The sequence below is a fragment of the Equus asinus genome, chromosome 15 (assembly GCF_041296235.1).
Source record: "Equus asinus isolate D_3611 breed Donkey chromosome 15, EquAss-T2T_v2, whole genome shotgun sequence".
In the NCBI taxonomy this organism is placed as follows: Eukaryota; Metazoa; Chordata; class Mammalia; order Perissodactyla; family Equidae; genus Equus; species Equus asinus.
Window position 1 is genome coordinate 28,343,399 of NC_091804.1, and position 23,335 is coordinate 28,366,733.

Genomic DNA, 23,335 nt, shown 5'->3' on the forward strand with positions numbered 1-23,335 from the left:
AGCCATGCCATGTATTTTACACCAGACACAGCATGTTTTACAGGGCACTTCAGGGAGGTGTGAATATATTCCATCTGTGACATATAGACAGAATATAGATATACTCTATGTATGACACCTATCTCACCCTACAAACAGTCCTCCTGCCCCACAAACCTTCTCACCTATGCCTCGACCTGATTATGTATTAGACTTTGTGATAGTGATTTATAATAAGAAAAATAGGGCCAGCCCCGTGGCAGGATGGTTAAGTTCGAGTGATCTGCTTTGGTGGCCCAGGGTTTCACTGGTTCAGATCCTGGGTGCGGACCTAGCACCACTCATCAAGCCATGCTGAGGCGGCATTCCACATAGCAGAATTAGAAGGACCTATATATTACAACTAGAATATATACAACTATGTACTGGGGGGCTTTGGGAAGAAGGGAAAAAAAGAGGAAGATTGGCAACAGATGTTAGCTCAGGGCCAATCTTTAAAAAAAAAAAAAAGGAAAAATATATATTTGGTCTTCATCACCGTTCCTGGCACAGAGCTCCTAAAATCCTTGGAATTTCCAAAGCAAGCAGTCATAAAGGTGTTTTTTTGTTATGCTAATGGGATGACTTTTGGAAAGCCCCTTGGTCATCTAAGGATGGGAGCTGGATGTCAGAACTAACCAAGTGAGTAGAGGGTTGGACCTTTCAGTCCCACCCCCTGACCTCGGGGGAGGGGGCAGAGGCTGGAGACTGAGTTCAATCACCAATGGTCAATCATTAATCAATCATGCCTACGGAATAAAGCCTCATAAAAACTGAAAAGGTAACTCCAGCAAGGTGGCACTGAGCCTGGCTGGCTCACAAAAGAACACAGTTCAGAGAGCTTCCGGGATGGTGAACACACGGGGATTGCGGGAGAGTGGCGCACCTGGAGAGGGCATGGGAGCCCTGCACTCCTTCCTCAGGCCTTGCCCTACGCATCTCTTTCATCTGGCTGTTCCTGAGTTACATTCTTTTATAATAAACCAGTAATCTAGTAAGTAAAATGTTTCCCTGAGTTCTTGGAGCTCCCCTAGCAAATTAACTGAATCCAAGGAGGGGGCTGTCAGATACTCCAATCTGTACTAAGGTTCTGAAAGGCGGGGCAGTCTTGTGGGATAAGCCCTTAACCTGTGGGACCTGAAGGTACCTCAAGGTAAATTAGCGCCAGAAGTGAACTGAATTGAATTAACTGCTTAATGGTGGGGAAAAAACTCCCACATCAGAACTGTAGACTCCTTTTCCAAAAAGCCTTACTCTCTAACATTTTGCTCTAAATAGGTCAGAAGTTAAGGCTGCCAAAGAAAACCAGATAATTTCACAGATACTTAGTTAAGTTACACACGCTCTGGGAAAGACAGACAAAGGCTAAAAGACATACAAAAAATGTCAACTTCATTTGTAATCAAAGAAGTGCAAATTAAAACAGTGGAACACCATTTTTTAACCCAGCAAATTAACTGCTAATAGAATCTAAAATCCAATGCTGGACAGGGTGCCGTCAAACAGGTATTCTCTCTTACTCACCGCTGGTGGTGACACACTCGTATGTCCTTTCTGGAAAGGAATCTGGCAGAATGTATCAAAAATCTTACAAAGGTTTATGATTTTTGACACATTAATTCTACTTCTGGAAATCTATCCCAGGGAAATGACCAAAAATTCAGGTGAAGATTTTATAAGGATGTTTGTTCAACAGCAACATTATTAACAGGGCAAAATTAATCAGGAGAATGAGGTAAAAATAAACAAAGGTACACTTACGACACTAATACTATACAGACATATTGATTTAAAATATGGGAAAATGCTATCAATAGTGTTGAGTAATCAGGTCCCCAAACCCTGTATATTTAATACAATCCAATCTGTTTAAAAAAAAAAAAAAAGATAACAGTTTGGGTCTCTGGATCATGATTTTTCCTCCTGTCCTATTTTCCAATTTTTTCAGTCTTCCTACAATGAGCATATATTCCCTTTTTTTTTTTTTTTTTGAGGAAGATTAGCCCTGAGCTCACTACTGCCAATCTTCCTCTTTTCGCTGAGGAAGACTAGCCCTAAGCTAACATCCATGCCCATCTTCCTCTACTTTATATGTGGGACGCCTACCACAGCATGGTGTTTGCCAAGTGGTGCCATATTCACACCCGGGATCCAAACCAGCGAACCCTGGGACGCTGAGAAGCAAAACGTGTGAACTTAACCGCTGTGCCACCTGGCCAGCCCCCAGCATATATTCTTGTTATCAACGTCCTACGTGCTTGAGAAGGAGGTAGAGAAAGGCAGGCAGGCTCTCAGCGGCCTTTCCGCCTGCTGATATGTATGGTTCCAGATTTATGGTGGCTGCAGAAGGCTGAGGCTACCAGGAACCTGACAATAAGCCAATGGTGTCTGGCTGCATTACTTGCCACAAAGTGAACTACACCACACAAAGAAATACTGATCCTTTCTGATGAAATCTAGCAATTAATGAGGAATTCATTTTCTAAACTGGATAACCAAGAGCAAACCCTTTTATTATTTTGATACACATAATCAGTGTTTACCAAGTGTTTTCTAAGCGTGTCAGCAGTGTGCCATACACATTTTAGTGACTGTAATCTCGTTCATCTTCGTGACATCAGGGCATACTCACCACAGCTTCCACTGCCGGTGAACTGTCCCCTACCACCAAGAGAGCAGAACACCTGGGGAAGGCAAAGTGAGAGATGACATTCGCAAACAGCACACACGCCACTGAACACTGTGTTCATCTATGAAAGGCAAAGATATTTAGCAACTTAGTGGGGAAACTGAGGGACTTACTTTAATGTCTTTGATTTGTTATCATTTTGGCCCAGCAAGGGTCTTTCAATGTCCAGGTCTCTGCGTCTAGAAACACAAAGGAAGCAATGCTCTTTTCAGGTAAAATCATGGCAACACAGGTTATTTCCAGGTCGTGAAAACCACAACGTATCAAGGAATGTGAAAACTCTCTTATGAGGGAAGGGGCCCTTGTGTGCTTTGTTCCCAAGTAGCCATTTCAGTGGCCTCCTGCGTGGTACCGAGCAGGAACAAGGCTCCAGGCTCAACTCTGAGGGACTCTGTGAATGCCAAAAGGAAGAAACTGCAAAACTCAACAGCCACGCTATCGAAATCCTCAAGTCCTAAGTGTTTAATTTGCCAACTCAGTTATAGGAATAAACTCGTTAAGAGAAGGGGAACTTTTTCCTTGTAACTAACATAGTTTAGTGCAGTATGTAATAAACCTTTCTGATATCAACTAAAAATAAGGAGGCTCTGTTATTTAGAGGAAGGAACTCGAGAGACCAGGTTCAAAACCTGGCTTTGCTCCTTACTGGCTGTGTAACTCTGCCTTAAGTTACAGCTGACTCATTTCCTCAATCTTTTCCCATGACCCAGAAAGCTAGAAGGAGCTAACATTTTTACCTCTCATCCTAAGATAAGAATCAGGCTCTCTCAGAGACTGGGGGAGATGTGACAGTGGGTTTAGGAATACACAAACGAAAGAGAATTTACTAGTGTCCATGTGTTACTCCTGCCTGATGACAAGATATCAGCGAGGAGAAAGTGAATCGAGGCCCGAGCCTTCTACCCTTTGCCTCCCCTCCATGCATTTTTCTGTGCCACCTCAAATTACTTGTGTGTTTTGTGTGTGTACATATTTTAGGTACCCAAATTGGCCTTCAATTCATTCATTCTTCTTGAAAGCTGTTTAATATCTGTGTGAAAGCCTTTCCTCTTCTACTGTGGTGAAATAGCATGAAAGCAATCACATCACACAACACTGGAAGAAGTAGTTTATTTCCCCTTCCCATCTCCCTTAAATGTCCATGATCTTTTTAGACTTGGCCTGCATTTAAGTGAATGAATAGGAAACAACTGTACCCATTATAGGAACCCAGGAAGAGCTGTAGGTTTTCTTGGTTGATATCTTGTGCAATATGCAGCCTGTAGGTTTGAATCAGGTCCAGGTTGGCCTGCAGCTCTTCCTAGAACAATTGAAAGAAGACACTGGTAAACTTCTGAGCTGTAGGACAAGTCTACTTTGATTGGTTTGCATTCTCAACGCCCAAAGCCAAAGCTCCCTGCCCATGATGGGACATGAGGGGACAGCCTGGGGCCTACTGATGGAAGGGTAGACTGATGGGACGAAATCTTTTTAATTTGCATCAGACTGGTTCAGTGCCATATTCTGTGTTGGATGAGGGCATCAAAGAATCTATGATGGGGGCTAGCCCTCTGGCTGAGTGGTTAAGTTCACGTGCTCCGCTTCGGCAGCCCAGGGTTTGCCAGTTCGGATCCTGAGCACAGACCTACACACCTTTCATCAAGCTATGCTGTGGTGGCATCCCACATAGAAGAACTAAAATGACCTACAACTAGGATATACAACTATGTGCTGAGGCTTTGGGGAGAAAAAAAAAAGGAGGAAGATTGGCAACAGATGTTAGCTCAGGGCCAATCTTCTTCACCAAAACAAAAGGGGGGGGCCATAAAAAAATGAATCATGATGGAAAAAGCTAGTAATCAACTCCAGGTCAAGCACAAAAACTCAGGGTACACTCTGAATATGCTTACCTTTGGCACAGTGGAAACTGCACTAGCCTTAGATTCAGGTACTAGCTGTGGGACTTAGGTCACCTAACCATTTGGAACCCTAGTTCCTTATTTGTGTTTTTTTCATGTTCTGCCATTTCTCATAAAAACAGAATAGTGTCTGTAAAATGAAGAGAATAGCTCCCTGACAGAGCTATTTTAAAGATTAGATAAGAAAAGTTATATGAGCTGTAAAGTATAAAATAAATGGAAAGTAACATTTCTCTTAACAGCCACAAATCTGTATAATTAACTTATCTGTATCTTCACCAATGTCATCAGTGTATTACATATTTATATACTATCATTTAATAATATACATTCTGGAATTAATATTCCATTTATGATATCTTATTAAGTCAATTTATCACTTATTTAATCTCATTACCAATACTATTAAAGGTATAAAGGATAAGAGAAACAAAATGGTCTATACAGTGGAAAATGAGTCTCCCTCCCCAGCATCCACAGTCCCATGGTCCCTCTCTTGCTGGCCTTCTCAGAGGCCATCAGAACCAGGTGCCAGGTTCTCCTGTACATAAGCATATACGTACATATGCGCACACTCTCTCCCGCCACCCTAGTAAGCACTTTTAAGCTGAAGGGAAAATGTTTGCCTTGGAAGAAAGAAACGTATCAGGAACAGTGAGAGAGTCAGTTAATCCAGGGAAGTGTGTGAAGATCACCGCAAGCCTTGTAGAGAGACAGAGACAAGGAAAACATTTGTTTGCATTCTCACTACCACGTGGGTGAAGCGAGCCAAGAGCACAGTTGGAAACTAACCAAATGGATCAGAGTCTAGGAAACTAAAGGGCATTGCAATCACTCTGAGGAAACGCGGCAAATGCTAAAGATACTGCAATAAGAAAAGTAAACGATAAACGAAGCACACAGTAATTAGAAATGAAATGATCTAGCCAGCTCCCCCTTGAAGGTCTGGAGAGGAACTTGAGCAGCAAAGTTTGAGATAAAAAAGGGAAGAAATGATATTGGTATAAAAGGGGGTAAAAGTGGCTTAAGTGCCAATGGAACATCTTGGGCAAAGCTGTTATGTATAAATTGTACCCCCCGTCCACCTTTTTTTCCAAACACAAATTGCAGTCTGCTCGACATGGTAGAGGTAGAGATCACTGCTTATCAGGACATATGAGGCCGTCTCGTTCATTTATACCACCTGCTTCTCCACATCCTTACTAGTACAAATGGCCACTTGTTTTGATTTTTGATAATTTCATAGATTAAAAAAGAGGATATCACTGTGTTTTTTCCCTCTAATCAGTGAAGATGAGATGATTCATGTTTAAAAACCTTATTTGTGTCCATTTCAAAGCAATAAAAGCAAGACAAGCATTTGCTTGCTTAAATTTTAAATGAACTCCTCAGCCTTGTGACAACCCATTGTCTGTGACCTCACACATTTTTCATTAAACACACACTGTGCGTATATTGAGGATGTCCTTGCTTTACAGAAACCATTAAAATTCTGGTCTTACCTTCCCCCTATTTGAAATAGTGTTTCTAACATATTCAAACGCAAACACCTCAAAGCCTCATTCCTCCACGTCAGGCCCTGGGAAAAGGCTGCAGAAGTAACTGCTTTGGCTAATCACCCTCCTGCAGGCATCCTACACCAAGACCCCCGCAGGTCACTTAAGACCCATGAATATGCCTTATAACTCCTTCCTCTTTGCTTTTGAGCAAACTATTCCCCCTTCCTGGAGTGACCCCCTTCCTCCCCAAATCTACAATGTGGAAGCTGATCTAACCTTCAGGGCCCCGCTGGGATTCCTCCTCTACCTTTAAGCCTTTCCTGAAGGGAACCTTGGAAGACAACATCTCCTGCCTTTGAATTCCTCCAGGCCCCTCACGGTGCCTCTCCTAAGGCAGAAAGAGGAAAGCTTCAGAGGCCGGCACATCTGGCTTCAAATCTCCTCCCTCCATATGTCTCTAGCTGCGGACCTTGTGTAAACCAATTCATTCCTCACCTGTAAAGTGGGAATCATACAATTCCCATTATGAGGTACCATATCAGATTGAATTAAAGCATATAAAATGTCTGTCTGAAATTTGTAGGTGTTCAATGAAAGGTAGCTCTTATTACTTATCCCTGTTTACCTGTGCCATAATAGTATTTCTGTATATCTCATCTCCCCACAGAGCGAGCTCTTGGAGAACAAGGGCCATATGTTACTACCTTTGTCTCTCCCAGAGCACTAAGCATGGAATTTTGTGAACTGGTTTTTAAGGTCAAACCAAGCATGCTGTATCTTCAGGAAAGCATCCACTCTACCCGGCATTATGTAGTGGAAAGATCATGGTCTTTGAGACGTCCAATTGAAAGAGCTGAATCAAAACATAGCTTTATTCCTTCCAGAAAAATCATAAAAATAACAGCAAAAATATTTCTTTATTAAGTCATAAACTCATAAGGACAAAGACAACAGGAAAAGTGACAACAGCAATAACATTTTGAAAGTGGGAATGCAGAAGCAAGACTGTAATCACTCATTTAGCAGACTCAACAAGGTTGCTAGGCTGGCAGTGGGGAGAGTGAAAGAAGTCAGTGAACATGTACCAAGGAGCCTGAAAGGCTCAAGAATTGTCGGTCAGCACCAGTTCTCTCTACAAGCAGAGAGTAAAGATGGGGCTAACAAATGAGAATCAGTTGAAAGTTGTTTGTAGAACTAAACTAAAATGGAGTCTCTTATGTCAGGGACAAAATGGAAACGGCCAATGCAGGTACATAAAGGAAACTTAACCTAACCTTACAGGAATTTACAGCTCTTCTCAGAAATCTGCAGAGGACACCAGCCAATCCCCAAACGCCAAGTCTGTTCACGCTATCTGTGGACTTCCTTGTCCCCATGACTCTGCAACCCTGATCCAAATAAGAAAGAAAACCCCTAGGCAACTAATCTGCTGAAAAAGCCAAATAACCTCTGCATTTACCCCATAATAATCCCTTAGTCTGTGACCAACTCGGAACTCATTGCTCCCATAGCCTTGAGTTTCCTGGTTTGCAGGGTGAAAGCCTTGCAATAAACTCATCTTTCTGCTTTGTTTTATTCAGCATGCAGAGTTTGGTTTTTGACATTTCTAATAAAGGTCTAACATCAGGAAGACGTAACAATTAAAATACATAAAGCAAATCAAACAGAATTGAAGGGAGAAGTAGACAGTGCAATAATAATAGTTGGTAACTTTAATACCCTACATTCAATACAATCCTACAATAATGGATAGAATAACCAGGCAGAAGATCACAAGGAAATAAAGAACTGAATATCACTATAAACCACCAGACCTAACAGATATCTACAGAACACTCCATTTAGGAGCAGAATGAATACATATTCTTCTCACGTGTACATGGAACATTCTCTAGGACAGACCATATGTTAGAATATAAAACAAGTCTCAGGGGCTGGCCCCATGGCCGAGTGGTTAAGTTCACGCCCTCTGCTGCAGGCGGACCAGTGTTTCGTTGGTTCGAATCCTGGGCGCGGACATGGCACTGCTCATCAAACCACGCTGAGGCAGCGTCCCACATGCCACACCTAGAAGGACCCACAACGAAGAATATACAACTATGTACCGGGGGGCTTTGGGGAGAAAAAGGAAAAAATAAAATCTTTAAAACAAGTCTCAATAAATTTGAAAAGGAATGAAATATTAAGAATATCCTCTGACCATACTGGAAGGAAACCAGAAATCAATAATAGAAGGAAATTTAGGAAATTAACAACATAATCCTAAAGAACTAATGAGTCAAAGAAAAAATCACAAGGAAATTAGAAAATACTTTGAGATGAATGAAAATACCAAAAGTTATAGGATGTAGCTACAGCTGTGTTTAGCGGGAAATTTACAGCTATAAATGCCCGTATAAAAAAAGAAGAAAGATCTCAAATCCATACGAACTTTCCACTTTAAGAAACCAGAAAAAGAAGAATAAACTTAAAGCAGGCAGAAGGAAAAAATAATAAAAATTAGAATTGAAATAGACAATAGAAAAAGAATAGAGAAAATCAATGAAACCAAAAATTGATGAGCTAGACTGACGAAAAAAAAAAGAGAGAGAGATAAGACTCAAATTGCTAAAGACAGGAATGAAAGATGAGACATTACTATCAGCTTTACAGAAATAAAAAGAATTATAAGGGAATATTAGGAATAATTGTATGTCAACAAATTAGATAACCTAAATGAAATGAACAAATTCCTAGAAAGACACAAACCACTTAAACTGTCTCAAGAAGAAACAGAGAAACCTGAATAGACCTATAACAAGTAAAGAGATTAAATTAGTAATATAAGAACTTCCCACAAAGTAAAGCTTTGGCCCAGATGGCTTCACGGTGAATTCTACCCAACATTTAAAGAAGAATCAATAGTAATTCTTCTTAAACTCTTATGAAAAATAAAAGAGAGAATACGTCTCAACTCATTCCATGAGGCTGAATATTACCTTAATCCCAAAACCAGACAAAAACATCATAAGAAAATTACACACCAATATCCCTTATGACGACAGACACAAAAATCCTTAACAAAATACTAGCAAACCAAATGCTACAACACATAAAAAGGCTTATACACCATGAGTAAGTGAGATTTATCCTAGGAATGCAAGGTTGGTTCAACATACAAAAATCAATAAATATAATATACCACATTAAAAGAATAAAGGACGAAAGTCACACATATCTTTCAAGAGACAGAGAAAAAGCATTTGACAGAATCCAACACGCTTTCATGATAAAAACACTCAACAAACCAGGAATAGGAGAGAACTGCCTCGACCTGATAAAGGGCATCTATGAAAAATCCACAGCTGACATCACACTCAATGGTGAAAGACTGAAGCCTTCCCAGTAAGATCAGAAACAAGACAAGGACATCCACTCTCATCACTTCTATTCAACACTTACTAGAGGTTCTAGCCAGGGCCTAGAAAGTTCTATTTAGGCAGGAAAAAGAAATAAAAGGTATTCAGATTGGAAAGGAAGAAGTAAAACTATGTTTATTTGCAGGTGATATGACATTGTATACAGAAAACCCTAAGGAATCCACACAAAACAATTAGAGCTAATAAATTAGTTCAGTAAGGTTGAAGAATACAAGATCAATATACAAAGATTAACTGTATTTCTACACATTAGCAATAAACAATTTAAAAATGAAATTAACAAAGCAATCCATTTATAATAGTACCCCCAAAATAAAATACTTAGGAATAAATATAAAAAAAGAAGAGTAAGACTTTACTACAAAACATTGTTGAAAGAAATTTAAAGGGAGAAATAAATGGATAGACACTCCATGTTCATGGATTGAAATAATATTGTTAAGATAGCAATGCTCCCCAAATTGATCTATAGATTCAACACAATTACTATCAAAATCCCAGTTAGCTCTTTGCAGATATGGACAGCTGGATCCAAATTCATATGGAAGTGCAAGGAATCTAGAACAGCCAAAACAATCTTGAAAAAGAAGAACAGAGTTGGAGGACTCATACTTCCCAATTAAGAATCTTACTACAAAGCTATAGTAATCAAGACAGTGTGATACTGGCATAAGGCTAGACAAATAACAATAGGATATAAATAAGTATTCCAGAGGCCAGTCCCGTGGCCAAGCGGTTAAGTTTGTGTGCCCACTTCGGTGGCCCAGGGTTTTGCCGGTTTGGATCCTGGGCACGGACCTAGCACCACTCGTCAGGCCATGCTGAGGCAGCATCCCACATAGCACAACCAGAAGGATCTACAACTATAATATACAACTAAGTACTGGGGAGCTTTGGGGAGAAGGAAAAAAAAAAGATTGGCAACAGCTGTTAGCTCAGGTGCCAAACAAAAAAGTGTTCCAAAATATACCTTTACATTTATGGTCAACTGATTTTCAACAAGGGAGCCCAGAAAATTCAATGGGCACAGAAGAGTCTTTTTAACAAATGCTACTGGGACAACTGGATTTCCACATGCAAAAGAATGAAATCAGATTCCAACCTCATACCACATACATACAACAAATTAACTCAAAATGGATCACAGACCTAAATGTAAGAGCCAAAACTATAAAATTCTTAAAAGAAAGGAAAGGATAGGAGCAAATCTTCGTGACATTGGATTAAGCAATAGTTTCTTAGATATGACACTAAAAACACAAGCAACAAAAGAAAAAATAGATAAATTTGACTTCATCAAAATTAAAAACTTTTGTGCTTTATTTTTTTTTAAGATTGGCACCTGAACTAACAACTGTTGCCAATCTTTTATTTTTCTGCTTTTATTTCCCCAAATCCCCCGCTAAAACTTTTGTGCTTTAAAGGACACCACCAAGAAAGTGAAAAGACAACCCACAGAATGGAAGAAAATCTTTGCATATCATATATGTGAGAAGAGAATACATAAAAAACTCTTGATAATATATATAAAATATACTAAAAACTAGATAATAAAAAGATAAATAACTCAACTAAAAAGTGGGCAAAAGATTTTAACAGACATTCCTCCAAAGAAGATACACAAATGGCCAATACGTAACATCGTTAGTCATTAGGGAAATGCAAATCAAAACCATAATGAGATACCACCTCACGCCCACTACTTGTTAGTGCCGTCAAGTTAACTCTGACTCCCTAGCGACCCCATGTACAGTAGAGCTGAACCCCGCCCGGTCTTTGTACGCCATCCTCTCACCTTCTGGTGCTACATCAGCTGGTATTTGAAATACTGATGGCATAGCTTTCAGCATCATAGCAACACACGTTGACAACAGTATGACAACCAACAGACGGGTGGTGTGGTTCGCTGACCAGAAACAAACCTGGGCCTCAGCAGTGGAATCTTAACCACTAGACCATCATTACACCCACCAGGATGGCTATAATCCAGACAGACAACATCAAATGTTGGCAACAATGTGGAGAAACTGGAACTGTCACGCATTGCTGGTACTATTGTAAATGGTGCGGCCACTTTGGAAAACAGTCCAGCAGTTTCTCAAAATGTTAAACAGTACCATGTGACCCAGCAATTCCAGTCCTACTTGGTATATACTCAAGAAAACTAAAAACACATGTTCATACAAAACCCATACATGAATGTTCACAGCCAAATTTTTCATAATAGTCAAAAAGTGAAAAACACCCAAATGTCCATCAATTTATGAACAGATAGACAAAATGTAGTATATCCGTACAATGAAATATTATTCAGTTATAAAAAGGAATGAAGTATTGATACATGCTACAACACGGATGAACCTCAAGAACATGCTGAGAGAAAGAAATAGACATAAAGGCCACATATTATATGATTCCATTTATATGAAATGTCCAGAATAAGCAAATCCATAGAGACAGAAAGTACATTAGCGGTTGCCAGGTGCAGGGGAGGGAGAGAATAGGGAGTGACCATTAATGGATATGGGGTTTGCTTTTGGGGTGATGAAAATGTTCTGGCATTAGTGTGATGGCTGCATAACTCTATAAATATACTAAAAACCACTGAATTGTACCCTTTAAAAGCATGAATTTTATGATATATGAACAGTTCAGACCCAGAAGTTGCACTCCTAATTGTAGACCCAAGAGAGACTTTTGTACAACACAGGGCACGTACAAAACTGTTTACGGTCATCCAGCAATAATATGGATGAATCTTAGCAATTTTAAGTGAAAAAAATCCCCCAAATTACTTCAGCATAAAATGCTTTTATAATTATAAATATGTATATAATTTTAAAGACTACATATAGATGCAGTAAGATTGTCATAAAGGAAAACAAAGGACTGACAAAAGATGATGGTTTTCTCAGGGTTCTTGGGTACTTATTATATTACTAAAAATAACTAGCTAACCAACTAAATAAAAGAAGGCTATGGGGCCCGGCCCCGTGGCCGAGTGGTTAAGTTCTCACGCTCCACTGCGGCGGCCCAGGGTCTCGCTGGTTCGGATCCTGGGCGCGGACATGACACCACTCATCAGGCCACGCTGAGGCGGCGTTCCACATGCCACATCTAGAAGGAGCCACAACTAAAAATATACAACTATGTATTGGGGGGATTTGGGGAGAAAAAGCAGAAAGAAAAAAAGAGAAGATGGGCAACAGTTGTTAGCTCAGGTGCCAATCTTATAAAAAAAAAAAAGAAGACTATGCATGAACCAATGATGAGGGTGTATCATGAACCACGGACTATGATAATTTGAATTATCTGCACCTATGGTCCAATGAGAAAAAAGCAAAAAGCAGTCAGAGCTCCAGATCCCTCCCTTGCATTCTGGGGGACTTCCCTTTTCCCACCCCAGGCGAATTCCAAAGGTTTACACTCTGGAAATGATAAAAATAGAAGGTCTTTGACCTGGGAAACCACAAGCCCAGACGGTAGTAGATACACCATACTGAAAAGAGGAGGGCTAAGTGAGCATTTCAAGTCTGAATGCTGAGGCCCTCCATCCTTTGCTGCACTTGGTTCCAAGAATACTAACATTCATGTCTGGTGTGTAACCTCAAAGCTTATCTGGGGAATCTGACTAGTCTTAGAGAAAAGACCTAAAGTTGTTGACATCAGCGGTTCTCCAAGGAAATGGCCCACAGTGATAAGCGTCACCTGGTGCCCACAGGCCTTTTAGCCATCCTCCCTTATTACACATGCACAGACAGCCAGGGATCCCCAGCCATTTTGGCAAAGCACCTGCACTAGGTATCAATTTCTGGTTTCTCAGCCTCAGATCCACCATCCTTTGTAATTCTGGAGCTAGACTGCATACACATTGTCCCTTTGCCAGTCCTTTTAAAAACTGAGCACAGAAGCCAATGGCTCAAGGTGCAGGAATCCTCGAAGACAAGCCACAGTCGCACCCTCGGCCCACACTTCCCCACCCAACTGCAGCTTCTGCAGCAGCCCACACCTTACTTTAGACAAATGTCTCCCTCTGGTGATTGGCTCTATGGGCCAGTTCCGGCCCTCACCCTCTGGCAAGTTTCTTCACTACCGGCCGGTTCTGTTTCTGTGGAAACTGTGACTTCTTCAGAGAGGCCAACTCTTGGTTTGGTGGTGGGGGCTTAACTTAGTTCCTTGTGTCCACACTCCCTCAGCTTAGAAGTAGTAGCTACTGTTTTCCATCTGCTACTTTAGGACCCCTCAGAGTCCTCTCTTATCCCTTTGAGAAGTAAAGTACCTTTTACTAGTTAACATTTTATTTTAAATTTTTTGTGCTCAAACTGTGTGGTTTCTGTCTCCAGGCTGAACCCTGCAGAAACAGCCCACAGGACAGAGAAAGTGTGACCTGAAGGCTGCTGAGATGAGCGTCACCAAGTCTTCTCTATTCAGATCGACTCCTGTGCTAAATTAAAAAAAGGGGCCGGCCCTGTGGCCGAGGGGTTAAGTTCGTGAGCTCCACTTCAGCAGCCTGGGGTTTCGCTGCTGCGGCCCCAGTGCTGCTCATCAAGCCATGCTCAGGCGGGGCCCCACATGGCAGAACTAGAAGGACCTACAACTAGAATATACAACTATGTACTGGGGGGGGATTTTGGGGAGAAGAAGAAGAAGAAAAAAGACTGGCAACAGATGTTAGCTCAGAGCCAATCTTAAAAAAATAAAACAAAACTTAAGATGTGTGCTATTTAAAAAAAAAAAAAAGCCAGAACCTGGAAAGAAAGTGCCCTCCTGCCACTGTCACCTTGCAGTGTCCCTCCAGTGTCCTTTATTTACAATTTCTAACACTGTCAGCTGGCAAAGGTGAAATGCTACACAGAAAAAGAAAGTAGTCATGGCTCAGCTCTGAATGGCATTTACACAGCATGATAGTGTAAACTGGAAATTGATCTAATCCAAATTATGCTGTATTGGGAGGATGGAGTGGAGTGGTAGAAAATACAAATCTGTGTCATGGAGTCAGGTATGTGTGTGAGAGACAGTGAGTGAAATCGTCTTCCATAATGAAATGCCAAAAGATAATGCCTACAACCGAAAAATCAACAGGTGGAAACAGATGCATATTTAGAGAGATGGAGGCAAAGAGAATTGACTGCATACATCCAAAAAGACATGTATGAGAATATTCATAGGAGCTTTATTCATAATAGTAAAAAAACAAAAACAAAAAAACCCCAAACTAGAAACAACTCAAATGTTCCTAGGTGAATAAATAATCTGTGGTACATTAACACAATGGACTGCTCACAGTAACAAAAAAGAATGAACTACTGATACACAGAATGACATGGATGAATCTCAAAGACAATACATTGAGCAAAAGAAGCCAGACTCAGAAGAGTGGACACTGTGTGACTGCACTTATACGAAGGCCAAGGACAGGCAAACAAATCTATAGGGCTAACAGAACACTGAATACTTTGTTTGGGGAGGGGGATTAGAAGTAGGAAAGGGTAGGAGGGAACCTTTTGATGGCAGTGTTCTCTATCTTGATTTGGTGGTGGTTATATGAGAGTATATGTATATAAGAAGTCACTGAGATGCACTTATGATTGATGTCCTTTACTCTATGTAAGTTATACCCCCAATTAAAGAGAGAGCAATATGGAAACAAAACCCAAAAGAATTGGCTAAAAGAATTAAAGTAGGTTACCTTTAAGAAGCAGGAAATGGGTGGGTGGCAGATTCTTTGTAACAAGCCCTGCAGAACTTCTCTACTCTAAATACATGTGAATTTGTAACCCTGATAAAATATAACCTAAATAAAAGAAAAGAAAGACTATGAACTTTGGAGTTAGCTGACCTGGATTCAAACTGTCACCAGTGCATTCCCTAAGCAGCTTGAAGGAAGTTTAAAGGTGCTTAGCACTCCCTCACGGTTGTTTTCAGAGCCTCAGTGGGAAGAAATACCAGCATCAACCAGCCTGAACCAGATCAAGTCCCACTGCAAGAGCAGCACTTGCGCAGATGGCCGGGAGATGACCAAAAGATGCCCTTTACTCCACCTTAATACTAATACCACGTGAGGACAGATTTGCAGACTGCACCTGCGCCAGCCAAGACCCGTCTCTACACATGATGACAAAACTTCCCTTTTAAATATTCACTCCCCACCCAAAATAAAAGACACCTGCTTCCCTTTGTTCAGGGAGAGCCATGACTTTGTAAATGATTCTGCGTGGTCTCCTATTTGCTACAAATGAACTCTACTTTGTGTGACAACTACTTCTGGCGGAGGCTCTGATTTTAACTTGCCAGGAAGCTAACCCACTTTGGTTCTGTAACAAAGTGTCAGCTCCATCACTTGCTCTCTGGATAACAGTGGCACGTCTCTGGTCCTCAGTTTCTCCATCCTAAAATAAGTTTAATAAAACCATGTGAAAAATAACTGAGTTTGTCCCTTAAAGCACTTATCAAAGTGCTTTACACATAATGAGTACTCAATAAATGCTAGTTTTCTCATCTACATTTTCCTTCCAATAATATTTAAAATTAATCACACAGACTGAAGTTGGATGTGCATTACTCCTACTTACATTGTTTTCATCTTCCCACTCCAGACACCTCACAGCCCCACAGCCTCATTGCTCATTTATTCCCTCACCCCTTCATAGGTCATCTGCGATACTGTGATTTACAATAAGAAATACATATTTGGTCTTTGTCCCAGTTCCTGGCACAGAGCTCCTAAAACCCTTAGAATTTCCAAAGATATGAGAGCCTTTAAAGTGTCTTGTTATGTTAATGAGGGGACTTTTGGAAAGCACCTAAGTAAGTCAGGACCTAACCCAACCAAGTGATTAGAGGGTTGGAACTTCCAGTCCCACCTGGGGAGAGTGGGGAGGGGTTGGAGATTGAGCTCAGTCACCAATGGTTAACGATTTAATCAACCATGGCTATGTAATGAAGCCTCCATAAAAACCTAAAAGGACAGGGTTTGGAGAGCTTCCGGGTTGGTGAACACGTGGAGGTTCTGGCAAGCTCCAAGAGATCACAGAAGCTTGGGGCCCCTTTCTACATACCTTGCCCTATGCATCTCTATCATCTGGTTGTTTCTGAGTTATATCCTTTTATACATAACAAACTGGTAATCTAGTAAGTAAAATGTTTCTCTGAGTTCTGTGAGCCGCTATAGCAAAATCAATCAAACCTAACGAGAGGGTCGTTGGAACCTCCGATCTACAGCTGGTCAGTCCAGAAGCACGGGTGACAACATGGACTTGCGATTGGCATCTGAAGGCGGAGGGAGGTGGGTGGGTGTCAGTCCTGTAGGACTGAGCCATTAACCTGTGGGAGCTGACACTATCACCAGGTAGACAGTGTCAGAATTGAGGTGAATTGTAGGACACCCAGCTGGTATCTGAGACTTGCTTAGTGGTGTGGGGAAAAACACACATTGTAATTGGCACCAGAAACACATGATCCAACTCACTTTTCCCTCTGAAAAGAGAACTGGGCTCCCCTCTCCCACCCAATAATTATCCATATAACCATCATTTCCTCCGTAGACTTCAGTTTTCTCACCAGTAAATCATGAGGATTGAACAAAATAATGTCTATGGTTCTTTCAGCACTAACATTTCATGGTTTCTTTTTTCTCTGAAATTTCTGTTTCTGTGAAGCCTTTCCCAGACCTCATTATGGCTCTAAAGATGTTTGGTGAGGTTTGTGATGTTGTCAAACATTAACAGATGGCATGCTGCTTACAGGGAACAGGTTGGGGGGGCTGAGCGCTGCCTCCTCTCATCTCTCCAAATGCTAAGAGCCACGTGGCACTGAGTTAATGCCTCTCCCCTAAGACCGGCCTTTGCTGAGCCACATGCATCTCACACTGCACTAGAAGTGTTACCACTAGGATCAGGTGAATTCTACGGCACCTCTTCCTTCCTGAGGTAAACAAGGCTTTCAGTGCAAGCCAATAAACACAGCTCTCCTAGGTGTAATAGGCACTTACCTGCCCAAAGTGATGAGCCAAAATAATGTCCACAACATTGGTTGTCAAGCCGGAGAGCTAAAAAGATAAAAACTCTGTGTCAAGGGAGTAAGCATATACAAAAATTTATCAAGCTGTCCACTTAAGATTAATGTACTTTATTGTATATGTTGACCTTCAACAAACAAAAACACAACTCAGTGTCACACATTTTCTTGAGATGGTGGTTTCAAGAGACACGAGAACAAGAAACAAGTCAGAAAAAAAACAAAAAGTCTCCCTTCCAGGTTAATATAGCCTGTTTTGAAAAAGGCAGCTGGAAGAAATGCTGGCCATTCCTTCTTTGAAAACTGGTGACTTAGAACTCACGGCTATTAGCCACTTCATTCCTGGCTGTATTTCTGCATTTACACTGGATTTACGGCTAATAAGGATCAACTTACAACCACTCCCAAGCCACCTAAGAGAAAAAACCAATTTTTTTTCCTTTCCTCCAGTTTTTGCTATCTTCAGCTCAGGAGGAAATAGCTATGTTTACAGAATGTTCTTGTGTTTTGAACATTTTTCTCCTAATTTTTCCTACTTCAAAATGATGCATCTCACAGTCTAATAAATGCAGCAATCTGCACAGATCTGTAGACTGTTCGTCTATTTTCAGAAAAATTTCCAACTCAAATTACACTGCTGATTCTCCTTAAGCCTTCTTCCTTGGTTTTATGCTCAATTCCTACTGCTGACTCAGAACAGAGTGAAGTGCTGAGTCAGGGGTGGGGATGGAGGAGAGGAGAGAGACAGACATGGATAGGGGTGGAGGAGGATCACACAGTCTCGGAAAGATTAATTAGAAAGAAGTCCAGAAATCTCCACATGGGTTATCAGTGATCCCCAAGTTATAAAGATAATTAGAATTTAATAACCAATCTCATTTAGTGTTTAATACTCATAAGGTCATTCTGAAGTTTTATCAGAATTTTAAGTTGTTACATGTTACTGACAGTGTTCAGGTAAGGTTTAATTCCTATCATACTAGATAGGAATTAGAACAAATTTTAAATAAGTCAGGTTGTAAAAAAGAATTTCCACAGCATTTGGCAACAGCATTGTTAACACAGTTCATCCAAAGCTAGGGTATGAAACTGTGGGGGATCAGAATGTCTCCCACCCCAAAATGTGTCTCTTTGCCTTGATTATCTTTAAGAACAAAAGACTCCCAAAGAAACTTTGACCTGCCCCCTGCCTAAATAAAAGAATTCAAGATAGAAGGTCTGTTCCAGGACAGGCCGTCACCATAGATAACTCTGGGTATGGTAGGCTGGGAGGAGCCTTGCTAAGCCCTAAATATTTATCAAAGTTCTCTCTCTGGTCACACTGTCTATAGATGGCCCAGCAAACATTTGTTTACCAAACATTTGCTTTTTCATCTCCATGTAAGTTGCCTTCCTCCCCTTTGAAGTCCCAGACCACGACCCCAAACATCCTCCTTTGTCTTTAGCTGAAGATGGTATTTAAGGTGGTGGCTTTGGTCGTTTTGGTAAGTTTCCCAGTTTTCCTGGGTTTCTCCCATGAATACACGTTATACAAACAAATCAAACCTTGTTTCATTTTCAGTTGTTATTCTGTCTCACATCAATTGATTCTCAGACCAGCCAGAAGGACCTGGAAGGCAGAGGAAAGTTCTTCCTCCCCTGCGCATCGTTTCTCCAGAATTTAAATGTGGGGAGGGATGAATAAATTTTTTAGAATTTGGTCTGCTGGTAGATGGAATATTTTAATATTTTAAAATAATCATAAAAGCAATACATGCTTATTGTAGAAAATTAGGAAAACACAGAATATGAAAAAGAAAATAAAAATAATTTGTAATGCTACCAGCCAAAGATGTAACTGCTGGTAACAAATTATTTTCTCTCTTTTCTCACGCATATATGTATTTAACAATACTGGGACATACAAAGTTTTATGTCTGTTTTTTAAACATGACAATTTTCTCATTTCCTTAAATAACCAAATAATTTTTTGGGTGCATAGTATTCCATTCTATGGTTGTATCCCAATTTTAAACAGTGAATTAGGGGCCAGCCAGTGGTGCAGCAGTTAAGTGCACACATTCTGCTTCAGTGGCCTGGGGTTCGCTGGTTCAGATCCTGGCTGCGGACATGGCACCGCTTGGCAAAAGCCATGCTATGGCAGGTGTCCCACGTATAAAGTAGAGGAAGATGAGCATGGATGTTAGCTCAGGACAAGTCTTCCTCAGCAAAAAGAGGAGGATTGGCAGCAGTTAGGTCAGGGCTAATCTTCCTCAAAAAACAAACAAACAAACAAAAAAACCCAGTGAATTACTTTTTAGCATGGGAGAGTTCAATGCAAATAGAATATAATATAATGCTTTTCCCCTTACTCCCTCTTTCACTCTGGTTGTTGCTGAGATTACTTATATTTGTAAAGTCATTAGCACACCCCTGTAGTTTCCTATCTCTTTGAACAGATTTTAGACAGCATTCCATCCGGATAGCAAGTTCCAACTAGATAGCAAATATCTTCATTTTTCAGACAGCAAACATCTATAATCTGTGTGTCTTTGGGAGCAGTAGCACAAATAAACTATTTGGGTTCACTGAAGAGAGTGATTAATTCATTCATTTCACTCATGAAAAGAGTACAAATGCAAACCACAGATTGGGAGAAGGTATTTACATGTACTCAGCAAAGGATTCCTAGGCAGACCATGTAAAGAACTCTCATACATCAATTAAAAAAAGAGACCAACACGCAATTTAAAAAAAGGCGGGGGGGGGGGAGGCAAGAGACATGAACAGTCACTTCCAAAAAGATATTCAAATGGCCAGTTTTAAAGAAAGTGCTGGACATCATGGGCCCTTAAGGAAATGCAAATTAAACCCCAACATTATTTACCCATAAGCATAGATTAAAATTGAAAAGATAGTACAATTAAAAATCATTTTTTAATAACTAAAGCTATTTAAGTGATGGGTTCCATATAAAAAACTAATATTACAAATAAAACTATTCATCTTTTACAAAATTAAAAGTACTAACTATCAAATGTCGGTGAGGATGTGGAACGACTGGAACTTTCATGCAGTGCTGGTGTGCAAACTGGCCAAGCGCTACGGAGGACTGGCGGTCTCTACCAAAGCTAAACACACGACTGCCCTCTGACCCAGCAGTTCCACTCCTAGGTCCCGGCCCAAGAGAAACGAATGTGTGTGTCTACTGAAAGACGTGTAAAAGGACGCGCACAGGAGCTTTATTCATAATAGTCGAAAAACAAACAACTCATTGTGTGTACTCACACAATAGACTACAAAACAGTTAAAAAGAACTACTGCTACACACAATATGAATGAGACTCACAGACAATGAATGAAAAGAAGCTAGACACAAAAGAATATATATTCTATTCTTCCATTTATGTGAAGTTTAAGAATAGATTAAACCAATCTATGGTGACAGAAGTCAGAGTCAGACAGTTATTTCTGGAAGGAGAGGAAGTATTAATTAAGGGAAAGGCACCAGGGAATCCTCAGAGCTGGAAATATTCTGTATACTGAATTCTGTATACTGGGTGGTGATTACATACAGAAACATTCGTCAAGCTGTATACTTAAAACTTCTTGCCCTTAACTGTATACACCTTGATGAAAAAAACAAAAATAAGACAGACAAGCCATTCTGAGAAGGGACCAAGCGATGAGCCAATGGACACGATTTGGTGCTTACTTTGGAAGCTGCCCAGTCAATCCAGCCTTTAGCACACGGGTCAATGTTAATGAGTACAAGGCCTTCCACAAGCTCTGGATGATTGAGCTGAAATACGAGACAAAGACAACAGTATGAAAGTTCCACTCCCGGTATTCTTCTAAAAATGTTGCAGCATGGTTCATCAATTCTTACTATGCCTCAATGCCTCAGATTTGCAAGTAAGATTTCAGAGAGGTGCTAGGGAGGATATCTGGAGAAAGAGCTCTTTAAATCTGACTTAGCATCTGGAAAACCAGTTTCTTAAATTGCTATCAAATGATCTTGCCTTACAAGGATCTACGAGGGAGACATGCTTTTCATTTCTACAGCAGAGGAAGGCACCTGGTGTCTCTGTAGTTGTTAAGCTCATGGCGGGTCTTCCCTGCTGCGGAGGTGCCCTTGGAGCTACCTGGCATCAGCAGCTGCTGAGGCTTAGACTGGCTACTTCACACTCATAGACCTTTGTTCCCAATAGGGGCTCCTGAAGGTTCTTTTTTGAAACCATATGAATAGGTGATACCACCCCCAGAAGACTATCCTATCACCTAGAGGCATCTGAAAAACAGTTCCTTAAAGAAAAATCAACAGGAACATTTCTATGTAAACTCAAAACTCTCTAACTTACTTTTCCCCCTGTGATTACACTGATTATGCTCACTGTAGAAAACCTAAGAAACGGAGAAGTGATAAAAAACAGAAGGTAAAATCTCCTATGATCTTACCACACAACATCAATCCCCGGTAATACTTTGGTGTATTTCCTTCCAGTCCTTTCCTATTACTACGACAAACTACATGAATCTGTATTCTAACTCTGTTGTTGACGTTATAGGATATGCGAATCGCATATCATTACAAGCTCTTCTTACAAAATTTTAACGGCTGTACAAAATTCCATCATAAGTGTCCTCTAACAATTACTCTTTACTGATGATGTACTGCCCTCATTTGTGATTTTTCAGGTACTATAAATTCAAAGCAAGGCTTTTATACAAACCTATATGCAGAGAGCTGACAGAACTCACAGGAAAACTGACATGAGACCCGCAAGAAAACCTGGTCACTTAACACAGCAATAAGAGCTGTGACCCAAGCAGTGCCTCAGGGTGTCGAGACTAATCCTCCAGGTACTTACTGCAAACTTGCTGAGGATGTAAGCTCCAGCTCCAACGCCAATTCCAACGATGCTTTTCAGACTGTGAATGGGACACACCAACACTGACAGGATTAACTCATGTGGAGGTAGCATGGCATAACGGAAAGAATGCAACTGGGTTCAAATCATGGCTCTGATGCTTACTGGATATAGAATTGGGTCAAGTTTCTTTAACTTTCTGAGCCTTGGTTCCCTATCTATAAAACAAGGATATTACCACTTATCATTTTTGACTAAAATCAAAAAGTTGATTTTAAGAGTTAAGTGAAATATGACTAAAACCTCTGAGTTGTCCTTGACAGCTCACTCTCCTATCACCTCCACGTCCAACCCATCAGCAGGTCTGACAGAGTCTACTTCCAAAATACTCCCATCTATCTCCAGCTACTTCATTCCATCCCCCAACAGCACCCAGCACCAAGCTATCATTATCTCTTGCCTGGCCTGTTGTCATAGTTTAACTGGTCTCCCTGCCTTTCCTCTTTTACTCCTCTCTAACCTATTCTCTCCACAGCTAAAGTAATCCTTTTTAAAAAAATTTAAACAGCTTTATTGATGTTCAATTTACATAGCTACAGTGATCATTATTTTTAACTTTTTTTTTTAGGAAGATTAGCCCTGAGGTAACATCTGCTGCCAATCCTCCTCTTTTTGCTGAGGAAGACTGGCCCTGAGCTAACATCCATGCCCATCTTCCTCTACTTTATACGTGGGACGCCTACCACAGCATGGCTTGCCAAGCAGTGCTATGTCCACACCCAGGATTGAACTGGTGAACCCCGAGCTGCCAAAGCGGAACGTGGGCACTTAACTGCTGCACCACTGGGCTGGCCCCAGTGATCACTTTAAATGACTAAATGAATACTATTCCCCTGCTTAAAACCTTTCAATGTTTGTTCTTTGTCATTTGAATAAAATCTCAAAT

The 23,335-nt window shown here is 40.7% G+C and overlaps 1 protein-coding gene across 16 annotated transcripts in view; it reads right to left on the bottom strand.

Annotated features, from left to right (window-relative positions):
- The window catches only part of NDRG3 (NDRG family member 3), a 73,275-nt gene that overhangs the window by 9,864 nt on the left and 40,076 nt on the right, over positions 1-23,335 (bottom strand). For all 16 annotated transcript variants that reach the window (XM_070485881.1, XM_014847153.3, XM_014847150.3 and 13 more), the window contains 6 exons: positions 22,390-22,450; positions 21,234-21,320; positions 17,514-17,570; positions 3,904-4,007; positions 2,821-2,886; positions 2,651-2,702 (listed from right to left, as the gene is read on the bottom strand). In XM_070485881.1, the coding sequence (XP_070341982.1) occupies positions 2,651-2,702; positions 2,821-2,886; positions 3,904-4,007; positions 17,514-17,570; positions 21,234-21,320; positions 22,390-22,450 (427 nt within the window). The remainder of the gene's footprint in view (positions 1-2,650; positions 2,703-2,820; positions 2,887-3,903; positions 4,008-17,513; positions 17,571-21,233; positions 21,321-22,389; positions 22,451-23,335) is intronic.